At 43.2% G+C, this 21,829-nt stretch overlaps 1 protein-coding gene across 3 annotated transcripts in view; it reads left to right on the top strand.

Annotated features, from left to right (window-relative positions):
• TEX2 (testis expressed 2) overlaps positions 1 to 21,829 on the top strand; it is an 86,039-nt gene that overhangs the window by 47,944 nt on the left and 16,266 nt on the right. For all 3 annotated transcript variants that reach the window (XM_015589748.2, XM_015589747.2, XM_015589749.2), the window contains exons 3-7: positions 3,361 to 3,561; positions 4,555 to 4,891; positions 6,156 to 6,403; positions 14,451 to 14,597; positions 19,235 to 19,334. In XM_015589748.2, coding sequence (XP_015445234.1) covers positions 3,361 to 3,561; positions 4,555 to 4,891; positions 6,156 to 6,403; positions 14,451 to 14,597; positions 19,235 to 19,334 — 1,033 coding nt within the window. The remainder of the gene's footprint in view (positions 1 to 3,360; positions 3,562 to 4,554; positions 4,892 to 6,155; positions 6,404 to 14,450; positions 14,598 to 19,234; positions 19,335 to 21,829) is intronic.

Here is a 21,829-nt window from a genome sequence, read left to right on the forward strand (position 1 = left end):
CACGCAGGGGTAGAGGAGATCATCCCCGAGCTTCCAGAGGAGGCAGCTTATAAAGCCTCCAACTGCATCCTTGAATAAGCAAGCAAGCAGATTACAAGAAGCAGAAGTTAGCCGTTAACGTCTTGTACAAAGATAAATGTATCCAGGGGACTCTCAGATCAAACAGGGCCTAGTAGACAGTTTTATTACTTGCACCTTGGAATGTTGTGCTTCTCCTGGGGGTTGGCGCCTAGAGATACCACCTCCCTGTAACTGGAGAATTTCCACTTTTACACTTAGGTCTGGAAATTCCATGCAGCCTAACCCAGGGAGTTGGTTAAGCCCCAGGAAAAAACTAGCTGACTAATGGTAGAAAAAGCAATTAGGGTTTGCATTGGGAAATTGCTTTCTCCAAGGGCAGCCTGGTTTCAGGTCGTAGGGGTGCCTTAGGGGCCAGAATCAGGGGCACTTGGGGAGAGTCATATCTGGCTACCTCTTAGCCTAAGCCCCCCAATGGCTAGTCTGCATCCTAGATGCCTGTTAATGTGAGTTAGGTAGCAGCCCCTGTGAGTCTCTCAAGGTTTCCTGTCAAAGGAGATATATAAGATGTAGCTAATTCATTTTCTGTCCTGAAAAGCTTTAACATTTTTTACTCTTAAGATTTTGAGGTTACTTACTTTGTTCACCTGTGCTGTTTTGTACAGTTATAACTTGGTTATTCTCTTTGAGAACAGTGACCACGTTGTCTACTTCAAAGTAACCTATGCAGCTCCTATCACCTAGTAGGGTCCCAGTTTCTTCTTTTGCTTGTCTTTTTACTGAAGCAGCTAGAACTATACTTACAGGCACACTGGCCTGTAAGCGCTTTACATATATAGCTTTTATTTACTCTTCACTGCCATCCTCTGAATTGGGCTCCATTCATGTATTCAGCTGACAAACATTTGTTACAACTGTGATTGTCTTGTGGCGTTTGTGGTTAAGTAAACCAGGCAGTTAAACAGATACAGTGATAAGAATAAAGTAACCCAGGTGATCAGGGCACCTTCCTAGGAAAAATGTCATCTTTGCCATGACCCGAGGGTTGACCAGGTGGTAGCCAGACTGAAGGCGGCCCTGTGCCATGGAGGTGAAGTAGGAGCCGGGGCCTCGGAGTCAGGTAGACTTGGTTTAAGTCTCAGATTTGCCACCCTCTAGACCACTTTTTTTTTTAAAGTACCCTCTAGATAAATCACTTAACCTTTCTCACCTCTTTCTTCACCTATAAAATTGTAGGGAATTGGCAGAAGTAAAAGAGATAATGCACCTAAGATGGCAGGATCATAACACGAGCTTAAATGTCAGCTATTATGAATATTAATATTCGTACTTGAAAAATCATATGTGTAAGATTTGTTCCTTTTATTGCATGCAAATTGTACCTTAGGGTACTGTTAGAATGGAGAAAGTCGTTATGGCTTGAGCACAGTGTCAACTTAGAAGGAAAAATGAACAAAGTTAGCAAATCAAATTCATCAATGTGTAAAAAGGATAGTAATAGTGTTATGCCGGTAAACTGGCTCTCCACGTTGAGTTCGGGAAGCCATCTTCACTGATTTCCATGGTGTAAAAACTCCCACTGTGGCCAAGCTACCAACGTGAAGTCTCTGAACATGGGAATAGATTTATAGGATCAGCTCTCATGAGCTGGTATGATCCAACTTCAGCACCAGTACATAACTTTCCCAAGAATGCAAGATTAGTTCAGCATTTGAAAATCAGTGAATATCCTTCACCATAATTACAAAGAAAAAAAGGCAAAACACCATGGACCAAATAATGTACTTTGTCCTACACTTAGCAAAATAAAGCCACCCAAACTGATGCGCTGACGGTACAGTTCACTTCAGGCTCCACTGTGCTCTGTATTACCTTGTGTCTCCTTTTTGATTCATTGCTCTGATCCTTGCTGTTTCTCTACAAACACCTAGATTACACTCTCTTCTGGTGGCTACTGCTTACTGAGGCAACATTTTTGAATTGATACAAATAACTCATTGAGAGGAAGAAGAGATACTCCCAGCTTATACAAAAAATATATTGAGGTATATAAATTTATATAATTGGCTCACAAATTTCATACACACCTCTCAAGACAAAGAAATGTATTTGTTTTTCCTTTCATAACATATTCAGGGTACTCTTTGTGACAAGTTTTTCATAGTTTTTCTAGTGTAGTCATGAGATGGAGAAATGAAGACCTAATTCTTCTCTATTGGTTTGGGTCAAGGACGCTGTCCTGGTTTTAATCTTTGTATCAACTGCAGACACATTACTTGGTCCATGGAGAGAGTCAATGCATGTTTTGATAAGTGAATAAAAGAGAATTCTGAGGATTCCTCATTTGCACAGTCTCTCTAGATGTCAGTGCGAGATCAAATACTCAAGGTGGAAATGGCTATTCCTTGAAAAGAATGACATCCCCAATGCCAGTGTAGTGATCTTTAGTGTTTCTCTGCTCATTACAAAGGCATTTATAAAATGAGGGGGATAGGAAGATATCAATTAAAATTTCCCAAGTACCTTTTTTTTAAAAAGAGATCTGGGCCACCCATGTCATCTGAAAAAGTTCTGTGGGGCAGGCAGAGTGTTAATGTGTACTGATTATAGCTATAAGATTAGCTTTAGCACAATTTGATGGTATGTCAGGCTTTTGTGTGCTGTTAATACACTTCAGTATGTTTGCTCTTTTTAAAAATCAATGTATAAGTACATTTATGTTGATGTTGATGGGGGTGGTACCTGGAACATAGTTTTACTCATTTAAATTACTTGCATATCTTTGAATTTTGGCATATTGTTGTTCATATCCGTGATTTATTTAATGCCTAATCTTCAATGATCTGCCTTACGGTATGATTCCAGTGAGATAGAAGTGGAGTGGTAGGTGTTCTCTGGGTCCTGGAATGGTAATGTGATTTAATGTGGCCTGTGAAATTTCAAAGATTGTAAGCAGGCTGAGAAGAGGGCGTGTTTGGCTGCTTAAGGCCAGGCTAGGCGGGATTACTAGCCTCCCGTCTATTTTACATGAACAGTTTTGAGTTTTCTGATTTGCTTGTCAGTTTAAAAAAGGAAAAGAACGTTTTATTTAGGGTAGTGGACATTGTCATTCTCCCCCAATTCCGGTTTTTAGTTATCAAAAACATACCAAATTATTCCTCAGCACTGATGTTATCCCTCCGGCTAAGCACTTGTTTTAGCAACCTCTAGTCATGAATAAATTGACACTTGAGTCATAGTCAAGTTTAGTTTCAGTGTCCCAAATACCAGTGGTCGTCATTTTCATATTGAATCCAATGTGTGTTTAATCTAATTTTACTAATGGAAGTTTTTCTTCATCAGGGATGGATGAATGAAATTTACAGCTATGATCCAGAAACCTACCATGCGACTTTGACACATTCAGTCTTCGTTCGACTTGAGGGTGGGACATTAAGACTTTCAAAGCCCAATAAAAATATATCCAGGAGGGCAAGCTACAATGAAACAAAGCCAGAGGTCACCTACATCAGCCAGAAAATCTACGACCTCTCAGACAGCAAGGTGAGCCCAGCTGATTTTGGAAACTTAGATGAATCAAAAGCATTTGGAATCTTGGTTGTATTACTATATTCTTCCCCTAAAAAGTGTGTGTGTGTGTGTGTTTAAAGTATTAGTATGATTTAGATCAATACCTCTCAAAGGTTAATGTGCCTATGAATCTCTTGAGTATCTTTTTAAATGCGGGTTCTAATTCAGCAGTTCTCAGTTGGGGCCTGAGAATCTGCATTTTTATGAGATCTCAGGTGATACCTGTGCTGCTGGCGAGTGAACCACACTTTGAGAAGCAAGGGCACAGCAGTCTCCTGACTTGGAGAGTTAATTTTTTTTCAGTCAAACAAAAAGCATGTGTGGTAGTGCTAGGGTAATACCTAGTGAAGTCTCCATAAATGTAAAACTTATGGACATGCGAATAACTACATTTCGATAAAGATATTATATACTTCTGTTTTTGAGAAATGTAAAGTATTTGTTACTCAAAAAAGCTATGGAGTTTCTGTTCTTATAACTCATGTGAGTGATCTTTAAGTTTGTCCAAAATGACAGAAATATTTAAAATAGCTTTTGTAAAAATTTATTCTTAACTTGAGATTAATAAACTTGAGCTTATCATCTAGATCTAGTTTGATAGATTCTTTTATTCTTTCAGCTTAATGTTTGGCCAGGGTCATTAAAACTCAGTTGATATTCAAACTTAGTTGATGATAATCCACCACACAATTATTGTGCCATTGTTACCAAAAATTACAGATATTTTATAACTCTCACAAAATTCTTAAATATCTATTTTCTGGGATAATTTTGAAGAATAACAAGTCATTTCTAAAAATTTATTCTAGTTTCTATCATCATGTTATAGACAGGTGGTAATTACTTCACATTCATCATTTCAGTCAAAAATATTATCAAGTTTGCATTTGTGCTCTGCATATTTTAATGCACAATGTAGCCAATTCTTAATTTAGTATGTAAATCATCATTTCCCTTCCTCTGTAGATTTATCTTGTACCTAAAAGTTTGGCTCGAAAACGAATCTGGAATAAAAAGTACCCCATTTGTATCGAGCTTGGTCGACAAGATGACTTTATGTCCAAGGCCCAGACCGATAAAGAGACTTCTGAAGAAAAGCTGCCAGCTGAGAGAGAGGTAGGAGGCGAGGACCCTAAGAAGCCACCCCCTCAGGAAGGGACAAGATCTGGCCAGCGAGATCAGATATTGTATCTCTTTGGGAGAACCGGCCGAGAAAAAGAGGAGTGGTTTAGGAGATTTATTCTGGCATCTAAGCTGAAGTCGGAAGTCAAGAAGCCACCTGGCGTCTCTGGCAGTAAACCAGGTAATGACACATGTGCTAAATGCTTATGTATTTTTAAAGAGCCTGTAGGAGAATTGAGATTCCCAGGTAGGAAGGAAGGAGGCCCACTCTAAATCGATGACTGTCTGTCCGCCACCTAAGGTGTGTCCTCATGAATAATTTACCTTTTAGGCTGATCACTGCAACCTTTTATATACAATCATTTAACCAAGGATGGAACCATTGGCAGATGTATGTTTTTTGCCTTTCCTGGTTCCTTGGGATTATATTTATTTTTCCATATCGTGACTCTGAGAGAATACACAGCAGCAGAACCCTAGTTATAATAAGAAGGTGGCTAGTGCTCTAAAGCTCCTGGCCCTCATGTCCTCCATGCCTGAGCTCGCTGAGTGCGGGATCCTCTGGCCTCCAGACTCACTGTGTTTGTGTCTGTAACCATGCACGTCTGCTCTTCTTATCCCTCTGCCCCGTGTTCTCTGCTTAGAACTTCACTCAATCTCTCACTGTTCAAAGATACTGTGCCCTGGTCATTGGTTTTTACACATGCTGTTCCCTCTACCTGGAAAGTTCTTTCCCTCCTGGGCTAGGAAAATGCCAACTATTTCTTTAAGGGGCAGTCCAGAAGTCACTACCCATGAAAGTTAGTACTGGAGTAAGCGCCTCTCAGCTCTCTTGGGCAGAGGTAGTCACCCTCTTCTTTCTGCCCTGAAAGTCCTTCAGTTGTACTTTAGCTACGATGCTTTTTACAGAAAATTGTAATTTATTTGCCTAGGTGCCTGAGTTTAAGGGCAAAGATTATGTCTTCTTCTTCTTTTTTAGTGTGGAATTGGCCCAGAGAAGTGCTTGATAAAAAATTTGTTGAATGGAAGATGGCATGTTTGAAATTGCCATGAGCTGCGGATGAACAATTAGCTTTCTGCCCACTTGCTATTTGCCCTTGGGGGTGTGTCGTTAAACCAGGGATGGAACCATTTGCAGATTTTTTTTTTTTTAATTTGTTTTTTATTTGACCCTAAAGGATCACCAGAAAAAAAGAAAAAGATACCACCAGTCTATCTATGGCTCCCATTACTCTGAATTGTCTTAGAGAGGAATAAAAACTTCTAAAAATTAGAGTGGAGGTGTATTTCAGGCTGGGAAATAAACTGTTAAATATTCTTTAAACAGTCATTTGATAGCATTTTAGCTGCTTTTCAGCTTAACCCAGTGGAGTTTGTTGTGCATTTCATTCACTTCGCAGTCTTTTTCTTCATCTGTGTTAATAGCCATCACTTCTTTGCTCCAGGGGTTTTGCCCTCACACAGCAGACACAGCAGTCCCTCGGGGCACCTGACCCACAGTCGCAGCAGCAGCAAAGGCAGCACGGAGGAGATCATGTCCCAGTCAAAGCAGAAGGAGCTGGTGGGCAGCGTGCGGCAGAAGATGCTTTTGGACTACAGCGTGTACATGGCCAGGTGTGTCCCCCAAGAGAACCGAAGCCCCCAAAGGAGCCCCGTGCAGAGTGCAGAGAGCAGCCCCACAGCTGGGAAAAAGGTAACTGGCTGCTGGGCCATGGCTTTTCTGCTCTTTCACTTAAATTCCTTTCTTAATACATAAGCACTTTGAGTGCCTCTTGTGTACCCTCCTAGACTGCAGACTCCGCAGTATTTTCTCTCGGTTGTCAGTTGGCTAGTGTGGGCATGTGTCCTGCTGGCTGGCTTTTCCTTGAGCACTTATGCCCATGTCTCACCCACGCCCCCACCCTTGTTAATTTAGTGATTTTAATCTGCATAGGCTAGGAAACCAGAGAGCCAGAGTTGTGTGAACAGAGATAACTGTCTTTGAAAGAGGGGCCTTTGAAGAAAGCATGTGAGGTTTAGTGCTGGGCTCCCGCATCCACTTGGCCTGCCTGAAGCGTGTTTGTGGGCCACATCTTGGCTCTCAGGAGTGGTCTGGTAGTTGAGACAGTCTCGAATAAGATATAGGTGTCTGTTTTCATTATTTATTACTGTGTAACAAACAGCCCCCAAAGTGGCTTAAAACAATAATTACTTATTTTGCTCACGAATTTGTAATTTGACCAGGTTTAGCAATGAAGGCTTCTCTCTGCTCCATACAGTGTCAGCTGGGGAAGTTGGACTGGGGGCTGGAGGATCTGTTTCCAAGATGGTTCACTGGCATGCATGGCTGGCAAGTAGATGGTAATCGTTGGCTGGGAGCTTAGCGAGGGCTGAGGGCTGGGGATCTCAGTTCTTCTCCATGTGGTCTGAGCATCCTTCAGCATGGTGACTGGGTTCCAAGGCAAGCGTCCCTTGAGAAAGAGCTGATGGACACTGTATTGCCTTTTATGACCTAGTCTCTGAGGTAAAATACTGTCATTCCTTCATGCTCCATCTCTTGCTGAGTGAATAGCAAATTCTTAGAAGAACATGTAGGATGTGAAATATCTTTGCACCGTTTTTTAAAAATAAGATCTGCTTCAGTGTTCCTATGCCTCTTTTATTATTTTTCTTGCTTTCCTTAATAAGCCAGCGGAGATAGTTCTTTACTAGTTTTATTTCTTATTAATTCTGCAATATGAGCAAGTAAGGACCTTTTCCCCCAATCCTTGATTTTATTTCCTTCTTTGTGCATGTGAAACATTAACACAGTTCCAGAAATCAAAGCTGTACAAAGATGAACTCAGAAAAGTGCCCTCTCCCTGACCTATTCCTTGTATTCCTCCATGCCATTCCCACTCACCCCCTGTAGTAAACCAATCTCCTTAGTCTCTGGTTGATCTTCTCCTGGTTTATTTCCCTTTCTATGGCTTCTCATTTCCCATACTATGGCTTCTCTTTAGCATATTGCTTCTTTCACTTAGCAGTACATTCTGGAAATCATTCCACATCAGTTCTTAGGTATCTTCCCCGCTTCTTATTTTTAAACAGCTGCGAAATACTTACTCTATTGTGCAAATGTTCCATAAAGTATTCAGTCTATCTCTTATATGGGCATCTAGGTATTTCCAATATTTTGCAGTTATAAACAACGCTATGATGAATAACTTTGTGTATGTGTATTTTTATGTTGTTGGGGGTGTATCTTCAGGGTAACATCTTAGAAGTGGGATTGCTAGATCAGACGGTAAATGCTCATGGAGTTTTGTTAGATATTGCCAAACTCCTCTTCGTAAGGGTTGCACCATTCATTGTTCATTCCCACCAGTGGTAAGAGTGCCTGTTTGCCCACAGTCTTGCCAAATGTAGACCTTTTGGATGTGGTCATTAGTGCTCATTCCTCTTGCCAAAGACCAGGCCACGTTTTTCTTAGGGTCCGTATTGCCTCTGATATCATGAGTCTAAGAGAGACTCAAGGGCTGAGACATAAAGGAACCTTTGACAGTTCAAGTTATACTGTCACTTCGTCTGTGTTGGCTACCACCCAGAAGCTTATCCAGGGTAGCATGCCCAGAGGGAGCTTGAGACACAGCTCCAGGCTTTGCCCCAGCCTCTCCCCTCCCACCCGCTCCGGCTGCTGCCTTTTATAGGCCATGGTCTGAGCATCTTTTACCCTGAGGGCTCCAGGTCTGATGGCAGCCTCCACACACTTGGCCTTCTTTCTCACACATTGCCCCATGCTAAACTTGGTCAATAGGTGAATGGGGCCACTGTTATTCAGTGTGAAAAACACCCAGTGGTATAAGTAGTAAATATGGACTAGATTTGTGTTAAACAGTGCTAACATGCTTTTGGTGGTTATTCTTGCTGATAATTAAAACATGTCCAGGGAATACTGCATATTGAAATCACTTTAAAGTTCAAATTTTCAATTATAAAATAGCACTATTTTTGGAGGAAGGGCCTGGTTCTCCAGATCAGGGTCCCCAACCCCCAGGCCATGAACCAGTACCAGTCCATGGCCTGTTAGGAACCAGGCCGCACAGCAGGAAGTGAGTGGTGGGCAAGACAAACTTCATCTGTATTTGCAACCACTCCCCAGTGCTAGCATCACCGCTTCAGCTCCACCTCAGATCACAAGGCATTAGATGCTCATAGGAGCACCGGTCCCTGGTGCCAAAAGGGTTGGGGACCGCTGCTCTAGATGTTTAGTGGTTAGTGACTAGTCACTGAGCCCTGACTTATTTTTGTAACTCTGCTTCGTCCCACTACAGGCTGTGCCAGCTTCTACAGTCTCCAAACCCCTGTGATCTTGGCACCATTTTCTCTTTTCTCAGGCAACTTAAGCTCTAGAATAGTGAGAGAGACCCTGATGAGGCTGTCTGGGGAGACCTGCGGCTTTATCGTCTTGTCGAGGTAGTTTGCTTCATGTCAGGAGGAGATTTAAATAGTAATTCAGAAAACAAGAAAATAAGAAAACTTCTTAAAAATGTCTAACAGAGGGATACCATTAGCCCTAGTGTGGGTACCACAGGAAGGGATATCCCATAGGTTGCCTTCAGATTTGCTCAGGGGTGTGTGGCCAGAGAGGCTGCTAGCTGTGTGTGCCCTGAAGCGGGCTGTCTGGGAGAGCCGCCGGATGAGGCAGTGGTGTGCCTGTGCTCCAGGCGCAAGGCTCCAGGGCTCAGATCATGATAGGTACTTCCATGCTCCTTTTTAACGAAAGATTTTAAGAAATGTTTAGAGATAATGTAGACTGCCCCCTGTTTGGAGGATCTTGTCTTCATTGTTACAAGTTGCACTAATTATCTTGTTACCTATAAATGGATCAGGAGATGAGAATGGAAAGTAAATAGGAATCAAATAGAAACCAGGAAACCTTAATTGGCAGAGTAGTTTTCTAAGGCTTCCCCTTTCCCCCTCAATGTCAACTTTTCGATCAAATAAGAGTAGAATTGAAAAGTGCTTATCATATCATAAGTAAAAAATATGAAGGAAGGTACAATTTAAAAATAAATTTTAGAAGGGATATAGACAAGAGTGCCACGACAATTTAGTGGAGGAAAGAATAGTTTTTTCAACAAATGGTGCTGAAACAACTGGTGTCCATATGCCTCACACCATATACAAAAATAAACTCAAAATGAATCAGAGACCTCAATAGAAGAGCTAACACTATAAAACTCATAGAAAAAAAAGATAGGAGTAAATCTCTATAATTTTGGATTAGGTAAAGCCTTTTTAGGTAAGACACCAAAAAATGCACACAACCAAAGAAAAAATAGATAAATTGGACCTTATCGAAATTAAAAACTTTTGTGCTGCAAATAATACCATCAAGAAAGTGAAAAACAACCCATAGAATGAGAGAAAATATTTACAAATCATATATCTGATGAGGATCCAGTACCAAGAATATATAAAGGACTCTTACAACTCAATAATAAAAAGGTAAATAACCCAATTAAGAGATGGACAAAAAATTTGAATAGACACTTCTCCAGAGAAGATGCACAAATGGCCAGTAAGCGTGTGAAAAGATACTCAAAGTCATTAGCCATCAGGGAAATGTGAATCAAAGCCATGGTGAGATACCACTTCACAACCGCTTGGATGGCTAAAATGAAAAAGAGAGATAGCAAGTATTATTGAGGATACGGAAAAACTGGAACTCTTGTACATTGGTGGTGGGAATGTAAAATTATGCAACTGCTGTGGAAAATAGCAGTTCCTCAAAATATTAAACAGAGAGTTACACGATCCAGCAGTTCCACTGCCAGATAAGAGAAACGAAAACCTGTATCCACACAAAAACTTGTACACCAGTGTTCAGAGCAGTATTATTCACAGGAGCCAAAAGTGGGAAACAGCTGAAGTGTCCATCAACTGATGAATGGATAATGTGTGGTATACGCCTACAATAGAATAGTATTCTGTGGTTAATAAGGATGACGTACTGCTACATGCTATGGCATGGAAAAACCTAGAAAACATGCTTGGTGAAAGAAGTCAGTCACAAAAGAACACATATTATATGATTCCATTCATATGAAATGTCCAAAACAGGGTTTCTTTGGGGGGTAATGAAAATATTCTAAAATTGATCGTGGTGATGGTTTTACAGCTCTGTGAATATACTAAAAACCACGGGTTATACTCTTTCAGTGGGTGAATTGTATGGCACGTGAATTATATCTCAACAGAGCTGTAAATAAAAAAGAAATAAAACCATGTTAGAGCCAAATTTTTTTTTAAATTTTATTTGTTTGTTTATCATGACATTGGTTGATGAAATCCAGTAAGTTTCAGGTGTACAATTCAGCAGTAAGGCATACATATATTGCATTGTGTGTTCACCACCCATAGTTAGATTTTTCTGTCACCACATATTTGACCCCCTTTACCCCATCTACCTCCCCCCTACCCCCCTACCCACCCCCTCTGGTAACCTCTAGTCTATTGTTCTATGTCCGTGAGTCTCTGTTTGTCCAGTTTGTTTGTTGCTTTTAGGTTTATATCCCACATGTAAGTGATATCATGTGGTTTTCAACTTTTTCTGTCTGGCTTATCTTACTTAGCATGATTATCTCGAGGTCCATCCATGTCGTCGCAAATGGCAGTATTTCATCTCTTCTTATGGCTGAGTAATATTCCATTGTATATATGTACCAGAGGTTCTTTATCTATTCCAATTTTGTTTTTTTTTTTAAAGTTCATCATTCTTTAAAAGCGTGTGTGTTTGTGTGTATGTATAAAATAAAAGGAAAGGAAATATAGTAAAAATGTTTTCAGTAATTACATCTGGATAGTGGAATTATGGAGGTTTTCTACAATGAATATGCATTGTTTTTATAATCACAGAAATAGGTAACAGACTTGAAGGAAGGGTCTTTAGTTATGTCTTTTCCTGGACCGAGCAGCCCTTTGTGAAACCCTCAAGTGGCACCAGATTGTGTGTGACCAAAACTTAGGAGCAGAGGCACTAATTCTCTTTGTAACAAAAATGCCGGGTGAGTCTCCTGGCCATTTGTAATAAGAAATATTAAGTAAATCTCTACAAATTTACATTGGATGTTAATTTTTAATAAAATATATCCCAAGAGCTCCTCAGTTAGTTGTGATAGCCTTCTTCACCTTAAAACAATTGACCTTTCCAAACCTTTTGGAAGCCGCTTTTACAAAATGGCCATTTCTAAGTGTACGTATATAGCTGAAGTGTTGCCATGGGTATCCTTCTCACATTCCTTCCTGCAGCCAAACAGCAGTGTTAGGGAATGTGTGCACGTTTATTCTTTAAGCGTGAATTTTTATGACATTCATGGGAAGTGAGTTCTTTCTAGCAGCCTGTCGAATCCAGATTTTATTCATAAAGCTGCTTTGATGCATTCTCAGTGTTCTGTTGCTCTTGGATTTTTCTTTGTTTGCAGTGAGGCCATGGAGAGAAGCCTGTCTTAGAAAAAGGAACTGTTGAAAAGGAAAAAAGAAAAACCTGCTTGTCCGTTTTTCGGAAATTTGTTTCCACATCATATGCTTTGGCTTGGACATAAATTGTGAAATAGCCTTTGTTTCTTGCTATGTTTTGTTAAACCTGTTTCCTGTGAGTGACTAGGGTTGTAAAGAAAGGTTAATAAAGGGTAGACTCTCCCACTTGAGAAGGGAAAGCGGTGCCCTGTGTGGGCAGCAGACAGGCCCTGCCTGAATGCCCAGGGGAGGAGAATGGCCTTGGGTGAGTGCTCACTCAGAAGCCTATGTAGATAATCTAATGTGACTCAAAGACAGTCACTTCAGAACAGCTAGACCACACCCCCTGGGAAGTGGCGTACAGATGTCCAGGCGGAGAGAAAGTGATTCCATACAAGTGCAGCTGTGGCGTGACTGAGTGCCTGCTGGTCACACTCCCGCTCTTCTGACCGGGACCCCGTGGTGAAGTGTCTCAGTTAACAGCAGGCACCACAGCCTAGAAAAGCATAGAGAGAATACACTCCAACCATCAGAATGAGTGAGGCAGATCCATGTCTTCCGAAATGGAACAATAAACGTGTGCTATTTTTTAAACCAGAATTTAATTTGGGGCCCAGATCCAATGGCACCAACATTCATAAGGGAGACCTTTGAAAACACCCAAATATCTCCCCTTATATGCAGTAACATTAGATGGAAAAATGCAAGTGAGTCCCCAGGCCCCCAAAGAGAGAGATGGCGCAAGCTCTGACAGGACTAGTGGACAGGTAGGTGCTGGGCAGCCCACTAGGCCCTCTGTGGACCCAATGACTAGTTCACATGGGTCAGATCCTTAGAATTCCAGGCTTCAGAAAAGTCACACACGAGTACATGCTGTAGACCTTTGGGGTGCTCACAACTCATCGCATCTCCAAGTGTCAAATCCATGAGCATCACGCCCCCTTTGTACTATGCATGGAGATGAGGAGGGTGTCTGGTGTGTGTGATGGCTACAGGCAGCCCATGAGGGCAGGATGAATGCATTTATATAAGCCATAGAGAAAAGAGAAAGAGCAAACAATTCACAGATTTCTGCATTTCTAGTTCTTTTGGTCTTTGCTTTCTAGGCTAATTGTTTCTGTAAGGCTGTAATCTAATTAGAGACCTCCGCAGAGGGAAATGCATCACACCAGGAGCCAGTCACAGTCCCTCTTCCCTCCCACGGGACAGAGCAGGTGGCTGTCCAGGGGAAGGAGCGTGAGCGGGGCTGTGCTGATGAACGGGGGCCTCCGTTTTCTCATCCCTAAAATAGAAGTAGAAATTCTGTGGTTCCGGGCTATTGTGAGGCATATAAATGGGAACTTGAGCACGGGCCTGGCACGGGGTCAGTGGGCAGCAACAGCGACGACAGCGATGGCCGCCAGGCATTATCTGCATTAACCTCCTAACCTCAAGACCTCTTCTGTGGGTGTCGCTGCTGCCTCTCCCTCCTTCACCCTCACTTGGCCCTCTGCAGGCCAGAGTCTGTAGTCTAATTACAGCCTTGGAAACTGGAGACTAACCCAGGTTTGCTCTTCTCTTACCTTGCACATTGGCCATGACACACATTTCAGATGGGTCGCACCACATGGAGGTGAGGCCCAGGGTATTTCACCAGGCCGAGAGTGGTGGGAACAGCTATAGGAGTTTCAGAGAATTCCTGAGGGTGGCTCCCTCTAATCCAGAACTGGGGTTCCCACCTGACCTGTTCATTACATCAGTGAGAGCTTCTAAAAATCTTGATACCCACTTAAATTAGTAGCACTGGGTATAGGACCTAGGCGCCAATATTTTAAGCATTCTCTAGTCCCTCGCCGAAGAGAATCATGAGTTATAAAATCAGGCTGAATGTGAGAGTCCTGGGCATTGGGAAACTGGGGGGCTGCCTGGTGAGGACCAACCTGACAGTTACTCATCCAAGGAGCCTCATCTAGAACCAAGCTAATTGGGGGTCGGGGGCAGGGCAATTTGGGTGAGCTAATCGTATGAAATATTAGCTGGTTCACAGGAAGACTGGTAGAAAAAAAATAGACAAGGAGGAGTTTTTATCTGTGATGGTGGCTTTTCTTTCTCTCTTTTTCTCTTCACTGACATAGTGTGGGACTTATAATTTATAGGGAAGAAATACGACGCATGTGGTCGCCTATCTATAGGGAAATACTTTCAGTGACTTTAGGAAAATAAGCACCTGCCTTGTTCTCCAGTTGCTTTTTAGCTAATTTTGGTCCCTTATTTTTTGCCAGTTGCCAGAGGCTCCACCCTCTGAGGAGGAAGAACAGGAAGCCTGGGTGAATGCCTTGCTTGGAAGAATGTTCTGGGACTTCTTAGGAGAGAAGTACTGGTCTGATCTGGTGTCTAAGAAGATCCAAATGAAACTCAGCAAAATAAAGGTATCATTTTCCACATAAGAGGCTTTTAATTCTTCACATTATTCAATTTCTAGAAGTTTTGTACCATTTTATCCTCAGTGAAAAAATAACTCAGTTTAAAGCATGTAGCATATGAAAGTAGTAAGTTGTTGTCAAACATCATTTGGGCTGTGACCTTGACCATATGAATAACTACATCTGGGAACTTAGTGACCATTCCTGTTTGCTTATTCCCTTGTGTTGCCTTCACTGTTATCCATTGTAGATGATAATCCAGAATTCGATTTGGGAAAGTGCGAGCTTTTGTAACTGGCTTGTCGTATAGACTTCTGTTATCTTTAAATTAGTATTTCTGGAACCCACCCAGCCTCACAATCTAAGCTACCAGTATATGCTGAGGAAAATGCCAGCTTACTTAAGACCGCTTTCCCAAGTTATGCTCCCTTTCCAAGCTGGGAAAGTTAGCACTGCACTCTAAATGTGTCTGTGTTTGACCTTTACTTCTGGCCAGATGGTATGTTATTTTGGGCTCTCTCTTTGCTGAAAAACAGTCCTCACACTGATTTAGGCCCACTTGGACGTGAGCTTAAACTGCCGAAGTAGTCCTCACGATTGTCACTGAACGACTCATTTAGTACCACCTTTGCCAACCAAAAGACCTTATTTAGGTTATTTAGAAGTTTTTAACCCAGTGACGACCCAGCCAAGGAAGAGTCACTTTGGTCCCCAAATCTTCACTGAGAGGTTGCACAGTCAGCAGCTTAAGTCAGTGGGTCTGTTGGGGTTATAGATACCTTTGGGAAGGAGAAACAGATGGATCCTTTCCCTAGAAAAATGCACAATGACACAGAATTTGCCCACGACTTCAGAGAGTTCAAGGACCCTGTTAGGAAACTGTAAGCTAAGGTAAAATTGAAGTAGGAAGAAAATGTGGGCATGCAAGGGCTTTGATTTGATTTCTGTTGTTCCTTTGCGTGATGAACGGAGCCTTTTCTGGCTCTGGCAAGCTCTGGCAAGCTCTGGCAAGCTCTGGCTCCCTTCCCCAGCCCCTGATGAAGAGAAGAGGCTGCCTCCTAAGCTGGAAGAGTGGATTACGAGGCAGAATCCAGGGCAGGGGTTTGGGAGGGCTTTGTTGACAAGGGTCAGTCTATTTGTGTTCTTCAGGTAGGTTGAGGGGTGAACCCACCCTGCTAGCCAGGTCCAGAGGGAGAACAGGAAGTGTCAGTGACCCTCACATAGGCCAGCAGCCGACCTGGAGCTGACTCAGCCTTCTTGGATTTTGAGTTCCTGGGTCACATGGCCAGGGCTGACACTCTTCTTTCCCCAAAGACTGTCGTGGGCTCTTCTCTGAGCAGGAAGTCTGTGAGTCCTGGCAGCATGTGACAGAAAGCAGGGCCTGTGAGAGAGGGCAGTGTCCCACGGTTCTCTCTGGGTTGGAAGTCCATGGGGCCTCTCTCCTCGGTGGAGAAGGGCGAGTTCCCTCATCTCAGAGGAAGTTGAAGGAAAGTTCTATTTTCATCTCCTTCTGCTTGTCATGTGGGCTGTTGCAGTTCACAAACCTAAACGCCCTTCTGTTTTTGAGGTCAGAAGTGATAGAAGGTTAGGACGGAGAAAGAGGCCCAGATCCAATGGCACCAGCAGTACTCCCGGCATTGCCAGCCTCAGCGCCTCCACCCTGACCTGAGCTGCAACGCACAACGCGCCCTGCAGACTAGCGAGAGCCCTGGCAATGGAATAAACAGGAAGGCAGCCAGATATTACCCAAATCTGAGCCTGCCACCACCCCTGCCAAAGGAACCCTTCTTACCACCAACCACCAAATATCCCTGGAAGAGCTAGCTATTCCTTAAACCTAGTGTATGGAGTGTTAGCAGCCAGTCAAGGGCCAGAAAGGCTGGAGGAGCCTGAGCTGTCCCCTGTGACAAAGATCTCCCTGACTCTTGGTGTCCCTTGAAGGCCTGACATACAGAGAAGTCTTTGCTGGCCTTGCCCTGCAGTCTCAGATTGTCACCCTTGCGCATGACAATGACTCATGTTGTGAAAGAGCAGCCTGTGTTATGTACCTGGCAAGTGATGGGTGTAAAACATGCTGAGTTTCTGCCCCGACAGCAAGTATACTCTTGGCCTCTGCTGGCTGAGTCAGTATGGCCCTGGGCTCTCAGTAGCTAGGGGCCTCTTGTGTCTGTTTCAGCAACTGCTGCTGTTACTGCATCCGGCTTCTCATGTCCCACCCACCAGCCTGAGAATGTCCCGTACACCTGCATGTCCAGTCCCCAGCTGGGTTTACCCCGGAGGGTAAAGAACACGCGGTGGGTTCCCGTCTCAATCTGGTGCTCTTCAGGTGGGCAGGAGAGAGGTTCTGGTTAAAAGAGCAGGAGGACGAGCGACCTTTCCTTCCTCCCCTGCAGCGTGAGAAGGAGGCTGCTCCAGGGCCTGGTCCTGGACACTTTGATTCAGATCAGAGATCTGAACAAGAAGAGGGTGGAGGTGGGCGAGAGATGTTCTGTAATCTTGGAGTTGGGTGCTCAGGTGAATAAGCAGGTAAACAGACCTGCAGATCCCCCTGCCCCATTCTGCTTACTGGTAAAGAGCCCACCGCACCCTGCCGAGGCTTTCTCAGTCCTAGTTCCTCCAGTCCCCTCCTTCATCTTGGGTCCTTGTGGGGCCGCAAGGTGCAGGATGGAATGGGGTGGGGGATTGGACTGGGCCCGAGGGGGAACAGCATGTTTCTGCCGGCTCTGTATTCACTCTCCTAGCTCAGTGTTGGACCCCTGTTCCCGTAGAAACCCATCATACTCCTGACACACAGGGTATTAGAATGACAATAATAGACAAAAAAGGACTGGTGCGGGATGCAAGGTTTTGTCCATATTCCTGGCCAAGTAGCGTTCTGTAGGCTGATTGGGAAGCCAACCACCGCATGATACTGATGCTTTGGAAAAAGATTTTCCAAACACAGCAAACATCAGTTCAGAAATGTGCATTCGAATACTGTCTCTAGTCACATTTTGTCCATTGCAGACATCATGACCTTTCCAAGTTAACCCCCCTACCCCTAAAAAATCAGAGATGAAGTTCTCTGACTGGAAAATCCAAAAGTGTAGATATAAATTTCTCTGCAGGGAGACAGCTGAAGAGGCCCAGTCAAAATAGGCATTAGATTCATGCCTGGCTAGATGCTGCCTTGTTTTATGGGAAATTCTCAGCATATATTTACTTAATTTTGAATTTCACAAAATTACTCTAATGTTCAAATGGAGAAATACTCGTGAGAAAAAATTCTGGAGGAGAAGAAAGGAGAGGGACTTGCCAGATTTTAAAATGTATTATAAAGCTGCAGTAATAAAAGCAGTATGACACTGGTAGAAAACAGTGCTCAGTACAGATTGCAGTGTAGTGGGAATCTCAGATTTAAAGGTGTAATTACAGATTAGTGGAAAAGTATGGATTCTTCAATAAATAGATTAAAACACCTTACGAATTACTAGGGGAAAAAATTAAGATGGGTCCATAATTTACATCTTACACTAAGATTAGGAACGGACCAAAGATTTTTTTTTTTTTGAAACACACATACGCAAATCCAGGTAGAAGAAACATAGATGAATTAATTCTGTAGTCTTGAGTCAAAGTAGAAATTTCTAAACCTGCTGCCAGTACTTTCATGTTATTTCCTTTAGGGTAAATTCCAATTACAGCTATATTAGTCGGGGTCCCATTCAAATGGAGTAACCTGAGGAGAGAGTTTAATAAAGAGGAGATTTATAAAGATACGGATTGATGTAGAGAAATTAAAAGAGATGATGCAGCACCCAGGGCCGACAGCAGTGGGCGCTGTTACCACTTCCTGCGGGAGCAAAAGCAGGGGTCCGTTACCAGAACTGAGCCGCATGGAGAGGGCTGCCCGTCTGACAGGAGCTGTAGCCTTCAATAGAGGGAGGGGACAAATGCCCCACAATCGTCTTCTACCTGTACCTCCCTGTCCCCTGCCCCCTGCCCATAGGTGTATCCTGTTGGCCAAGTCCAACCAGAAGCCAGAGGGCAAGCGACCAGCCCTCGCGGTATAGGGAGGGGTTTGAATTCAGGGGGCAAAAGAAAAATGTCCAGTCTAGGGTCAAGGGATGTGATTTTTTTTTTCCCAAAGATTTTAATAAGTTTTGTGAGTTTGCCTGTCAGAAATGTAGCAATTTTTTAACTCCCCATTGGTAGCCTAAGAGAGGGCATTATTAACCTGTCCCACATGGCTGGCTGCTTCTCCACGATCAGGTCTCTGGCCAAATGCCACTCCTCAGAGAAGCCTTCACTGACCTCCTTAGCCAAATAGCCATCCCGCACCCATGCCCCAGACTCCCTCTGTCTTGTTACCTGCCTTATTTTCTCTGTAGCACTAATCACTCTGTGAAGTTACATTACTTATTTGTCTACTTATTTATCTGTTTCTGCCTCTCCAGTATAAACTCATGAGAGCAAGGACCTTGCCTGACTTGTCCACACTTTCCGTTTGTAGTACAATGCCTAGTATGTGGTATGTGCTCGATAAATTTTGGTTAAATAAATGTGTCCCAAAACCTCGACCATCATTCTTTCTGAGAGTATGTTGAATTCTAACATTTACCAGGTTACTAACGTCTCGTTCATTGTTTGCTTCTTTTCTCCAGCTCCCCTACTTTATGAATGAGTTAACTCTGACGGAACTTGACATGGGGGTGGCTGTGCCAAAAATTCTTCAGGCCTTCAAGCCTTATGTCGATCACCAAGGTAACTCTTAGTTAACTCCAGAGGGCAACTGACCTTTTATATGAGTGTGAATATGTAAAGATTTATATGTGTTTCGTGGCTCATGGTATTAAAAGGACCTTGATGGAGGTTTCAGTACCCAGGAGTTTGGTGAAGTGAGGAGTGAGCCAGGCAGGCAGATAGAGTCCACAGCAGGCATGGCAGCAGCTGACGTTTTTCTCTGTGGTATCCCTTTCCAAGTAAGCCTCTTTCCGCCTAATCTGGATTTGCATTAATTCCTCAAAAGACTCTGGGACTCTGGGAGAGGTAGAGGAGAAAATAATTACAACTTTTCAAGAGAGTGATATTTGTTTTGAAAAATTTAGAGTCTCTAGCATCTTCTTGAGTCTGTGTATGGCTGTATCAGATGGCTCAAATCATATTTAGTGAAGTACTTTTCTGTATTGTATATATTTGACATAAATAAAAGGGATTTTTTTTTCTAGCAATATTATTAGTTGCCCTCTCTCTCTAGCAATATTTCAGCTCACAGCCCATATTTGAGCATCCCATCGATTTCAGAGACATATAGACCAGAGTATTATTTGCAGATCCAGAAGTCAACCTTATACCTGCATGTTAAGATCACCTATAACCACTGAATTATGTCTACACATTGATGAATCAGAATGCCTCCTGGGTTCGATTGATTTCTGATTCAGCAAAACTAGAAAAAGTTCTTTGCATATGATTTAGCTAAAATTCTCTTAACTGCATGTGAAATTTTAAGAGATGCATGATCTATGTGTCAAGTGTCTAGCTAGACTCTTAACCCCATTGTGGGCATACAAGGGCTGCCTGTCTTCCTCTGGCCCTTCCGGGCTCTGGGTTGCCCTTTGCTCTTTGCCTCTTTTGGAAATGACTTGTAAATGATCAGCTAACATCGTATAAATGAGCCGTAAATGATCACCTAACATAAACCTCCAGAGAGGAATGTCGAGCATACAGAAAATAAATAATATGTGTACATACTCTTATTTTCTAATGCATTAGCAGTCTCTTATCTCAGGACCGAGTTCATTCGTCCTTTGTTGAATTAGTAGAAATATCCAACGAGGAGGGAGAGGTGCCACAGCTGGGCTTTGCCCCACTTAAGAAGTGTCCCTGTGGCTTTGAACTCTGCAGCCTCCCAGGGCAGCTTTGTCAGGCTCTGAATGAAATTCACCAACTGTCTAGGTCTCTAGTCTCTTTCCCGCCCCTCTGAAGAGAGACATTTCACTAGCTAGATCAAAGCTTTCCCAGTTTTTTAATCCATTTGAGGCTTATTTAACTCTTTTTCTGGGCAAGTTTTGGAGCTCTGCCTGCTTATGCAACAAATGAGGAAATGTTACTAAAGAAAGGAATGATAAAGACTTAAAGGCTGTGAGCTTTAGAAGTTTGATCAAATTAGGTTTTTCCAGGTTTGCATGTGATGGTAAAACAGAAATGAACATGAAAGAAATGCACATTTTGACTTCCATTGCTCTAGGGAAAACTTTCATTTTAGGGAAATTAAAATCAGGTGACTTGCTTGAACTGACTCTGGAAAGCAGAGCTCACCTTTCAGGAAAATGCAACCCACAGTGAAGAGGCTTCAGCAGCTCTGGGAGAGGTGCTTCCTGTGGGATTGCCCACCACCTACGCCCCCACCCCTGTCCTCTGTTAATGTTTCCTGACTTGTACTTGTTTGTTGGAGGCTCATGGCTCAGGAGGGCTGTTCAGGCCAGAGCTGGTTGGATCACTGTCCCCCGGATGCTTTTCTTGAGGCAACATAGAGTGGTGGTTCTGAGCGCCAGCTCTGGGTCCTCAGGCAAGTTCCTTAAACTTTCTCGCTAACTTCTTTCTCAAGTTGGGAGACTAGTAGCACCTACTGGTGGGCTTCTCGTGAGGATTGTGATTTAATATGCGAAAGGCACTTGCAAGGCCGCTGGTGTGAGGCAGGCACTGCATCGGTGCTAGCTATTGTTATTTTTACCATTATTAGTGACACCTTCAGCTGCTGGGACTCTTGGAGAGTTTAGAATGTGGGTGGCCGTGGTGTCCCTTTGACCCATCTTAAAGCTGGCAGATCCTACCAGAATAAACAGAAAGAAAAATGCCATTGTTAGCTTTCGTGGTCTTGCCACTAAGAGGTTAAATTAAAGGAGCAAAGTCTGTAGTTCCTCTGAATGAAATCACATATTGGGCATGTTGGCCTCTCCAAGTTCCAGAACACACAGCCAACTTCTAGTGTAGTGAGTAAGGTTAAATGACCACCTTCCCCAGGGCATCGTCACTTCCCACCAATGGCAGGTGGCTAGAAGGTGGAGATCTGCCCATTGGGAACCAGCTTTGCACCTCCCGCCTTATCTCTGCTCCCCACTCCACGTTCATCTCTAACCCTGGGGTATGTGTAGGGATAGGGGTCTCCTTTCTTCCCTTCAGGCCACACAGTGGGGTCCAGATGCCTTCCTCAGACTAGCTTCCCCGTCCCACCCCGTAACCCCACGCTGGGCCAA

This window comes from Pteropus alecto, unplaced genomic scaffold, assembly GCF_000325575.1.
Source record: "Pteropus alecto unplaced genomic scaffold, ASM32557v1 scaffold134, whole genome shotgun sequence".
NCBI classification, from domain to species: Eukaryota; Metazoa; Chordata; class Mammalia; order Chiroptera; family Pteropodidae; genus Pteropus; species Pteropus alecto.